Genomic DNA, 10,699 nt, shown 5'->3' with positions numbered 1-10,699 from the left:
TTTCTTATTCAGTCAGTCATGTCGGTGAATGCTAAATGGTGCTGCAAAAGGGATGCATGTGGCATTCCTCTCCTCGCTTCCGTTAATATGTATTAGAATGGGGATTCACATAGAGGCCCTTTTGTTCCCTCAAGGCTATCGTCCTGTAAGCCTACCAAGCCCTAGCAAATTTTTGTGCTTTGGACAGAACGTTGCAGATGTGACTGACATAATGTCCATGAATTTAGACATTAAATGCATGCCTGCATAAACACCCGGTATATCTGCGCACACCTGGTGCAGTTCTAAAACCAGTGTACAGCAATAGCAAAATACCACAGAGGGAAAACTCGCTTTTTTTTTTTTTTTCGGTGCATGCAGTAGGCTATGCAGCATCACAAGGTGCATGCATCTGCTGCATTGCCACTTTTGACTGGTTTTGGCTTAATGGAGCTTAATGCCCAAATCAACTCTGGCTATGAGGGACACTGTTAGTGGAGGGCTCTGGATAATTTCGTACCACCTGAGATTCTTTAACATGCACTGACATGGTACAGCACATGGGCCTCAATCCATTTCTGATCCAGCTGCCGTGGTGGCTGAGTGGTTATGGCGCTCGGCTGCCGGCCCGAAAGACGCGGTTTCGATCCCGGCCGCAGTGGTCGAATTTAGAGGCCCGTGTGCTGTGCGATGTCGGTGCACGTTAAAGAACCCCAGGTGGTTGAAATTCCCGGAGCCCTTCACTATGGCGTCTCTCATAGCCTGAGTCACTTTGGGGCATTAAACCCCCATAAACCAAACTATTTTTGATCCGATGGCACTCGCTTGAGTACGCGTTTGCTGCATTGGCACCTTTGAGCTATCGAGGTCATAGCTTGGCCCCTGCAATGTAGGTGCTTTATAACTGCTGACAAAGTGCAATGCTTTTACTGTGCAGTGATGACTTCTGAACCACGACAGTGAAACTGCGCGAGACAACATGCATGCTCAGAGAGCAGTCTTCCTATTCATTTCAGTTGTTAGTAGCACTCACATTTTTCATGTTCCGTCTTGTGCGCTGTATTATGTGATGTTTAAATGAATGGATGGGCCAATTGAGCCCGACGCACTTAGTCTATGAAATGGCCATTACGAACATGCTTCATTTGAAGACTCATTTGGTGTTACAACAGCTCACAATACCTTCGGAGGCTGAGCTGCCATATTTTTAGACCGTAGCATTGCAATTCACTCTAGTATGCTCAGTATGAAACTTGGTCTCAGCAACAGAACCTGTGGCAGGGCTTTCTCTCAGGCAACCAAATATCGTTGGCTCCGAGCATTTGTGATGCCACAGATTTGTGGGCCCTGTCATCTGTGAAGCCTAAGCACTCATTTGGGCCATCATGTATTGACTATTTTTCAATTGAGGGCAAGTTTGTACCGTAGAAACTCATGTACGGGCTGCACCCCATTTTGGACTAGACAACTAAGAAAAATATGGTCCACCTCTTCAACCCTTCAGCGTGGCACCACTTGAGCTCCGTGGCGACGCCGTTGGTCACATGGGCTGATCACATGGTGCAGCCATTGGTCACGTGGCACGAAGCAGCTGCTGCTGCCGGCAGCACGGCGTGCAGCAGCTGCAACAAACAGCTGTGCGCATGCGCCCTGTCAAGTGGGATGAAGACGAAGAAGGAACACCCAGCGAAACAGAGCGGCAAAAGACTGACTTTGCAATTCGACTGAGCCACTCGGCCAGATGTAGCTATCGCGTCACTCCAGGTTTAACCAGAGCTAAACCGCCGCCAATTTATTTTTTTTCATTTGTGCATCGGCCACACCTTCAAAATTCTCTCCCGAATAAAAAAAAAACTGTGCAGCCATTACAAGAGTTTATGCGGTAGTCTGTTCTTAGTTTTGCTTGAAGGATTCCCAAAGCTGTTGAATTGCAGAATTTGCATTTGACTTTGTAGAGACAAGTCTGACAGCAGCAGTTCGTTTCCATGGTGAGCTGTTGCAGCTGATATATACAGACCACATCCGAATCGAGAAGCTAAGCAATGCAGAATTCATGAAACGTTTCCGTTCACCCATGTAAACAGGTTGGGAACCGTTAAGGTGGTCTTGTGTACCTGTTCAAAATGACCACCCATACTGACCATTGTAAGCTTGGTGATTGTAAGCCAATGTGCACTATGGCTGCATCACCACATGAACAGATGCAGAGGTTCTCTGCATTCAGGCGACACCTAGCCTGTACTGAGCGCAACTGAGCATTGCAGTAAAAGGTGCAAGCCTTACATAAGGTACTGACAGTTGCATGAGGTGCAGCAGACCATGTTCAAATCAAATTGTCTTTGCCAATTGGACAGAGCTCTTTTAATATGCAAGACCTTGGGTGTCTTGCTTAAGTGCTGGGCTACACCAATCCACTTGTGTTTTTTTTTTTTAACACTACTTTAACTGGCACAGTGAGAAAAAAAAATTGTTTTAGCATTTCAAGTTGAGCACAAACTCAAGGATTCCACTGTGGAATTCATTACGTTAAGCCACAGTAGAGCACACAAGTGGCCTAGCAGCTGCTAAGACTAGACCCTGCAAAACAACACATGTAGTTTTCACAAGAAACTTAACACCTGCTTAACACGTGTAAACGCTTAGACGTGGTGCTTGTATATTTGTATAACACACATTTGATGCTGTTACAGCAAGCCATCAGGAGCTTGCCTTGTCGAATCAAATGTAAACTGCAGTCCCTTGTACACAATTCTAAGCATGTTTATATGGAAAGTTTTTCCTGTTCATGAACATGAGCCCCCCTCCTCCCCTTTTAGCTCACAACACATCCTTGCTTCAACGCTTTGTTGGCTCTGCTGAGCTCTTGCTAGCAATTTGGGCTTGGGCTGCAGCACAGGCTTCGGCTAGTGCGATTTTCTGCACGAGTTCTTCCTTCTCGACACGCATCCGCTCGATCTTGTCTTGGTTCTGCCGCAACCGGTTCTCCAGGCTCTGGAGCAGCGGACCGCTCACAGATTCCGCGATGTTGCACAGAGCCTTGACGAAGACTGAAACATGAACAAAATTGTGCTCACTACCAAAAATCAATGACACACCAAGCATCATAAAAGGGCATTCCAATTAGAGTTCACTTCGGGGACCACCAAATTTTTTGTAACATACGGGTGATGACAAAAAAAGCATGCGGTCCTAAATATTGAAGGTACTCCCTTTCACTGCTATAAAAGGGAGTGCCTCCAATTTCAGAAACAGCAGGATGCACCAAACAAGTACTTCGGAGTACAAATCTGCAATCCCAAATATAAAAAAAAAGCATCTGTGCAGCATGGCAAACACAAGTGGCTCTGACCTGAGTTGTTGTGCATTCTGGTGAGAAGGTCCAACCCCGGCACCTGCTTGGTTAAGCTGTACATGTCCTGCTCTTCTTGGCATAGGATTTCGGGCAGCCTCACCAGGGCGTCCAGGCACGGGTTGCTGATGTGTGTGCTTGGCACAATGTACAGTGGAATCTCCATTCGCACATACCTGGGCAGGCAACACAGTTCCAGCTAGTTTCAACTGTGGCAATGGTTCTACTGCACAATACGCATGTATGCACTATCGGGGACAAAAGTCTCGAGGGCATGTGAAAATCTGTTTAAATGCATACGCTGCACATCTGTCAAAGATTGTTTTATTTGACCGCAACAGATTAGAGCACCTAGAGATGGACGCTGAAGATAAAACGGCATGGGGACGACCAATGAGCAGCCAGAGAGAAATGGTAGACTTAGATCATTCGGAGACGAGGCAGTGCAACATGGCACAATGCTGCACTTTTTACGGCATGTTGTTCACAATACACTCTATACACATTTTCCTCCAAGGCAACACGCCATCCAATGATGGCAGATTATTTCCGTGGTGCCCGTGATAAAGCAGACCTGCAAACATAAGCATAAAAAATGGAGGGAGGGGGAGCATTAATAAAACAAATGAACAATGACTGAACTGTGGGTCTGGGGCTCTGTAAGCAATGGTATTCATAGATTTGAGAGCTTGGAGGCAACCTGTTCAGTCACGGATAGGCATGAAGATGAGAAAACAGAAACACCACCCAAACACAAACTCAAAAAAGAAAATTAAAACCACCACCAGGGCACCCCTGTGCACACTTGCGCCTAACGCCTACATCACATACTGCACTGTAAATAGCTTGTTTCCTTCACTGCCCCAATGCGTGAGCAAGGCTCTAGTGTGGGAACTGAAATATCTCTAGCTTTTAATTTTTCCATTTATGATCGCTGTTTCTCATTTTCAATGGGGGTTCAAACTGATATAAGTCTGCGTACAGCAGTCCCATTCCCCCTGTATTTTTCTGTGCTGGAATAACGAGCATGCTAACGACCAATTCTCAGCGCAGTGCAGCCTTAGGATGACTGCACGTGGGACCCAGTTGTTTGCATCCGGTCTTTTTAGTTGGTATGGCACACAACTTTTCGAGTGGGCACTGAAGTGCATTTGAGGGAAAGCTTAAGCTCACCTCTGTGCTTCGCCATTGGTGGCCTGGTTGACCGACTGAAAGCATGTGACTTGGACTTGGTTGAGCTGCACCAGATTACATCCAGAAATGTAAAAGTTCGCTGGCATGGCGAAAGGATGACAGTAGGGCAAGAATGAAAAGGTGAACGAGGGGGAAGCGGTGAAAGAGTAAGGTTAAAAGTAGAGGAGGAGGGTAAGGCTATACCACCAACAGAATGACCAACATTTCGAAAGTGTTCGGACAACTTTGTGTGCAGCAAAGTCTGGCTGGACACAATTACCAGGCTGACTCTTAGGATGCTTGTTGGCTTACCTTAGAAGTTGCATCTTCACTGAAGACAGAAAATATGAGGCCAACGAACCCTTCGTCCATCAGCTGGTATATGGCTTGCGTCTGGACATCTGCACCAAACATTGTGTGTGAAAATGTTGCACTTGTGGGAATTAATATAAACCAATTCGCACGCATGCACACAACTCACCAACGTGTGAAGGCCACACTGTGATGTGTGGGTGAGAATGGTACCAGCCTAGAACCCTCATCGGTTTCCTTAGGTTTATAGCCAGCGTCTAATAGAAAACGAACACAAACATCGTAACGAAAACGGTCATACAAAACTTGCAACTTACAGCTCATCGACAAAACAAGGGAGCCACTGAGTATTAAAAATTCGCAACACACCTCAGCTTGGGTAGAAGCGTCCGAGAGCTGTTCGGGCGAAATTTCGACGCGATCTTTCCGCTTGTCAGACCGCCGGAGCAAAATGACCGCAGATATGTGTGCCACCCTCGTCTCGTCGATCTGAGGAATATAGAATGAGAGGCGTAAGTATCAGCATTAGAACCTCTCACCGCCGCTTTCTGGGCGTGAGCGTCAGAAAGTAGCGATCCGAAACTTCGCGACGTTACCTCGCCTATCAGGAGTCCCATAACCTCTTCCTTTTCCGTGGACAGTGCATGGCTAAGGCAGACCATATACACATCCGCTGACAAATTAACTCGAACGGTTGCCATTACTGCAGCTGCGGAGCTAAAACGAACAAATGTAATGGCCTAAACAAAGCTGTACGAAGAGCCGCAGCATACTACAACAACGGCCATGACAGGTACTTTGATTTTGGCTTGACTAGATGACTAGATCGCCCAACGACCATAAAGCCGTAAAAGTAATCTTTAAATTAAAACACTTTTGAAATGTATTTTTAAATAAAATAGTACATTTATTGGTTTCTAAATCTTAACTCATATGAAAACTTTTTATTGGACTATTATGCGAGATTTATGTATCACGGACTATCCTCATCATTATCTTAAAAAAAGCGGCGGATGGCGGACGAGCATGGACATGAGCATGTAGGGCGGTCTGCTGCATCGTAAATAACCCGGTTATTTTGCCAAAGGTTCCTGCGGTCCTGAGATAATCGCGTCAGATTTTAGCAGCGCATGTTCGAGAGTTAAATCGTGCGTTATACGCGGCCGTACCTCTCTGCGTGGACATATTGTGCGTACGCTTTCTTTTTTCATTACTCGTAGTTGCCTTAGGTTACGGCTTGACGATAGTGTAGCCGTGCAGGGACGGAGACATCATACTGTATTGCCTACCTTGAATTTGCAGCCTTGTGTCCTGCATCGCCACCGCCGACCCGCAGGCGATCATGGTTCTACCGGCCCTGTACGCTGCCCTTCGAGTCTACGCGCCCTACATCACCTTCCCGGTGGCTGTGATCGTCGGCGTCATCGGGTACAACTTGGAGGGCATCATCTCGGACCGGCGTACGCCCAACAAGAAGCAGAGCATCGACGAAGAACGCAAAGAGCGGCTGCTGCACGAGCTGGACTCGCAGAAGGACGTCACGCTAGTGGATCCGCTCAAGGACAAGACTTTTGTGCCGAAAACCGTGCTCGAAAGGAATGTCTCGCCGTCGCTAAAGACCCTAGACACGTGATCTCGCGAGACCTGCTGTTTGAGTATGTTGTGCATGGAAAGGGGGGGAGGAGGAGGAGGGGGGTTGTCTGTCCCCTCTATGGTTTTAGCAGGATAAGCAGTGACGTCGCAGAACTGTGACTAGTTATTTGTGTCGATCGAAGAAGAAGAAAAGTCTAAGCAATTTTCTGATATAATGGCCAGACGGGGAGCAGTAGGTACGGTTGGAAGTTACGGCACATGGTGCACAGGATCCAAAGATTGCGTCGCTGTCTTGGGCCTTCATGGAACCTATGTGATGTGTACAAGTTAGTTTGCTGGAGTTGAAAAAGTACTGGGTTAAATTTTAGGGGTGCATCATCTTTGCTATAATGAGTGGCTTTTTGGCATGTCATGAAACAACTTTGTCGGTTAGGGTAAAATTATTTTGCTTTCATTTCGTATGCTTAGTGTTTAGGTATTTAAGAACAGCACCAATATGATGTTACCGGATGTCTCAAAGAGTGCAAATGGTGATCACGTTGGCCCACAAACCTTTAATGCATCACATTGGCACCAGCGTCATGTACAGTACAAGAGCTGTCAGAGCAAGCATTTCTCTGACGTTGCTACCTCTTGTCAAAGGTTGAAGACGTACGTCGTGCTCTGTATGCTTTGTTAACTGATGTCTTGATTCGGCCACTTGCATACTATTCAAATTATGTATTAACTTACATAGAAATTGAATCACATGGATAACTTCAGCTTCAAATTTTCTATTCAGCACACCTTCAAAGTCGTTTCTTTCCAAACTATGATGCAGAAATGGCAAATGCGACATATTTACACTGCTAGATAAATGACCACCGTGTGCGCGAACTTCGAGAAACCGTAGTGCAAGGAAATGTTGATAGTCTGTTGGCTTTGCAATTATTAGAAACAAATGTAATGATGGTAGGGCCATGGAGCATACCCTTGCACATCTGTCTATCCATTTTTTACTCGCCCAATGAAAGGCTGCCTCCACAACCATGCTTATTTGTATTGTGCAGGTGTGTTGGCAGCCTCTGCCACATCACATTGGCCTTTCAATGTCTTAAAGCACTTACTGTTGCCAGCAGGTTGCTACAGGAAGAACATAGTGGACGTGAACCATTTTGAGCTGTGCAGTGGAAGTGGAGGCAACATTCTAATATAGGTCATGATCCTTATTTTATTTTGTGGGACTGTTTATTTGTTAGCATCTAGGAATAAAATGAATGGGAATCACAACAGTATGTTTTGCTTGTCATCGGCTTCAGGGCCATTGTCACCGGTCTTGTTTATCTCGTTGGCCACTTCGGTGAAGACGGTATCCCACGTCCATACAACATCTGGCTGCAGATGAAAGAAGTCATGTCATAGATAGTGCACCTAACCAGCATCGTGACCGGATTGCTGTCGGTGAATAAGTGGTTAAGAAAAGCGTGGATGCGAAGTTTATATCCGGCCGTGAGGCCCAGTACTCAGGCTCTATTTCTTGCAATCATTGTCGTGATGCCAGTTAGGTGTCATTGGGGCTTCTATGAACTGCCTGCGTTATCTTGTAAAGAAAAGTCTTGTGTATGATCGTGGACAAATGAATCATGAACAGGATCACCTCGTGCAGTTAGCGCTGCATTGAATAATCGAGAAAGAAGCATGCAACTAAAGACATATGGCTTTTACCTCTTTGAGGTATTCCTCTGGAGTCAGGTACTTTGTGAGTAATCTAAGATCACATCCATCCTGTGGACAACGAAGGGATGAGAAAAATTACCTCGCATACCAGAGAAAGAGGGTTTCATGAAACCAGTGGCTCACAATCCAGAGTGAAAGCAGCTGTAGTGCCTCTTTGTTGCTTCTTTATTTTAAGTGTGCTGCAGTACTCACAAGTGTAGTGAAGGCTGCCTGCTTGAGCAGTTCATTGTCCAGTTGCTGAAAGGTGACAGCCTGGTTCATAGAAACGCTGCAAACATCAAAAGATTACTTAAGAAGGACATGTTTTTGGTTTAGTTGGTGAAACAATCGCTACAAAGTTCTGCACAAAGATATGACGGCGCGAGAAAGAAATGATAGAGTGATTACTGAAAACCACTTATTTCGAACCATTCACATGTAACCGTTCAGCAAGCCTACTAAATTATTTAAGTGGGTCAGATGGTTTGAGCAAAAGCAGGGTGCCTTGTGCTTCAGTCACTGTATGCTTAGTATGCATCTTGTTTGAACTAAAATTTTTCTGTGCTGCTTTTTAAAATGTTAGTAACTGCTCATTATGGTTCTTTCTTGTGGTTCTGTGAATGTGCAGACTGCTTAAACCAATTTTCAGTTAAAAAAGAAAAGGTCTGAACAGAATTATGCTAAGAAATTTCAGTTCCCTGCTTCAAGTAAGCTGCTGTGTCTGATAGATGTATATGATCAAGGGCTCCTTTAGTTAGTTTCATGCATGTCTCTTGTTGGTGCAGGGCCAATGTTTGTGTGCTGCAAAATTTATTTTTTATTTTTACCTGGGGGCTTGGGCCACCTGAGTGGTAAGGTCCTCACGTTCAACATCCCCTAGATCCGGTATGGTTGGCATCTCTGAAAATTTTTGCAGTTTTTTTCAGTAGGTGAACCTATAAGCAAAAGAAATGCTGCACTCGCGGCTGACCTGAGTCGGAGTCATCCCTTTCCAGGACAGTCTCATTCCTTGTCATCTTCGGGACCTCTCTAAGGAATGGCGAAAAACTTGAAACCATGTCTGGCACATATACATTTTTAACGCATTTGTCTGAAACATTTTACTTTTGCTAGATCACTTGTGATCTCCATTGATATGCTTCACACCATGTGCTTCACACACAAGTGACAAAACCGAAGTATCACGTGCTGTGATGGTGCATGCATGTTGGGAACTGCAATGGCCAGATTCAGTTCAATGCATATTACAGAACAGAGCCACAGCATTGGCTGTTGCAGAAGTGCTGACAGTCGTAACAGCAGCCAATAAGAAAAGTGCAGGATAACCATATTGGGACAGACTAACACAACGCAACGGAACGAGAAGAAGCATGAAACACAGGACGGGCGCTGTTTCGTGCTTATTCTTGTCCTCGTTCCGTTGCGCTGTGTTAATCTGTTTCACAGAAAGTATGAACCAACTAGCCCACACCAGAATCCTCTTAGAACCACATTGGCCAATCAATAGCCCTGTTATGTGAGAAGATTCTGAATATCACCCGCGATCTTCCTCCACTGTTTATGCAATGCTATCTAGGGGACATACCACTTATGGAGCTCTGGACATTTAGGCCAGACAGAAAACGTTCACCTTCTCATTGTGGTGGTGCTTGTAGTATACTGAAATTATTGGCTTTTTTGTTTGTTTTTTTCGCAAGCAATATTGTTATATGCCCTGACATTCGATTGTGACAGGTTTCTACATACACGCCCACGCCGTACAATCGATCTGTGCGACTTGGCATCGACTTTTCGTTGTTACTGGCAAGATTGCTCGACAAGCAGTACAGGGTCACCGTTGATATGGATATATGTATATATATATATATATTTCTCGACCTGCTCATGCCAAGAGGGAACCATGCATGAAGGCAACACACAAATGACTCACATCGGGACGGTGCTCTGGGGACGTGCAGAAGACGACCGCCTGAAGCTGTGAGTCGGCAGAAATGGGAGAAATATTGGCCACTGAGTTGTGCGGTTTGGTGCCACGGGTATTTGGTAGAGTGCCCCGTGCGTACCACTTGTCATTGGAGTTTAGGGATGTGGGTTCAATAGGAAGGAAAGTGGTGTATTGAATTTATCTTCTCAAAGAAAAAAAAAACGAACCGAAACAAACCAGACGACGAATTATCTTCAGCCCATCCGCTGTTTCTTCTTGGCTTAGGAGGAGCTTTGGAACTGTCACTACCCTGCAAAATGAAGCAGTCTGTATGGCAATGAAAAGCAAGACCTATGGAAAGTACCGCTCAAACAACGACGCTGAAACATTTCGACGCACCCCATTCGAAGTGAAGGCATTGGTAGGTATGTCGGTAGAGTTGCTACCGAATATGTTCAATCGGCGCGCACGACTGGTAATGGTCTGAAAAAAAAAATAGCAGTTAAGATTCGAGTGAAATTAGTTCATCTCTTTCAGCATACTCCAATAAAGTCATGCTAAAACGCACTTTTTTCACCGGAGACTCCAAATCATCAAGCTCGTCTGCATCCATGGCGTGGCGTAAACAGATTCGTTGCTAGGCGACCAATGCTTAAAAAATATATATAATGTAC

General features: G+C 45.4%; 3 protein-coding genes across 4 annotated transcripts; 1 reads left to right on the top strand and 2 right to left on the bottom strand.

Moving 5' to 3' along the window:
- Positions 1–2,718: 2,718 nt before the first annotated feature.
- On the bottom strand, positions 2,719–5,605 carry LOC144133344 (lys-63-specific deubiquitinase BRCC36-like). Its single transcript, XM_077666357.1, has 7 exons — positions 5,410–5,605; positions 5,183–5,302; positions 4,983–5,070; positions 4,814–4,902; positions 4,502–4,566; positions 3,329–3,504; positions 2,719–3,026 (listed from the first exon to the last, which is right to left on the bottom strand). Exons 1-7 carry the CDS (start codon positions 5,512–5,514, stop codon positions 2,815–2,817), a joined length of 855 nt encoding a protein of 284 aa, XP_077522483.1. The 5' UTR covers positions 5,515–5,605; the 3' UTR covers positions 2,719–2,814.
- Positions 5,606–5,818: 213 nt separating this feature from the next.
- LOC144133346 (small integral membrane protein 12-A) lies at positions 5,819–7,675 on the top strand. The gene is made up of 2 exons (XM_077666360.1): positions 5,819–6,001; positions 6,116–7,675. Exon 2 carries the CDS (start codon positions 6,156–6,158, stop codon positions 6,444–6,446), a length of 291 nt encoding a protein of 96 aa, XP_077522486.1. The 5' UTR covers positions 5,819–6,001; positions 6,116–6,155; the 3' UTR covers positions 6,447–7,675.
- On the bottom strand, positions 7,597–10,659 carry IFT43 (intraflagellar transport 43). 2 transcript variants are annotated; one of them, XM_077666358.1, is made up of 9 exons: positions 10,594–10,659; positions 10,425–10,508; positions 10,253–10,335; positions 10,032–10,076; positions 9,072–9,130; positions 8,929–9,001; positions 8,315–8,390; positions 8,111–8,170; positions 7,597–7,780 (listed from the first exon to the last, which is right to left on the bottom strand). In XM_077666358.1, the coding sequence occupies exons 1-9, from the start codon at positions 10,636–10,638 to the stop codon at positions 7,670–7,672; spliced, it is 636 nt and encodes a 211-aa protein (XP_077522484.1). In that variant the 5' UTR covers positions 10,639–10,659; the 3' UTR covers positions 7,597–7,669. The 2 variants fall into 2 exon arrangements, with proteins under 2 accessions (XP_077522484.1, XP_077522485.1); XM_077666359.1 differs by lacking the exon at positions 10,032–10,076.
- Between the last annotated feature and the right edge of the window lie 40 nt (positions 10,660–10,699).

Source organism: Amblyomma americanum, chromosome 5 (assembly GCF_052857255.1).
Source record: "Amblyomma americanum isolate KBUSLIRL-KWMA chromosome 5, ASM5285725v1, whole genome shotgun sequence".
Lineage (NCBI taxonomy): Eukaryota > Metazoa > Arthropoda > Arachnida > Ixodida > Ixodidae > Amblyomma > Amblyomma americanum.
The sequence above is the reverse complement of the archived record's forward strand: the minus strand, read 5'-3'. Positions and strand labels throughout refer to the sequence as shown.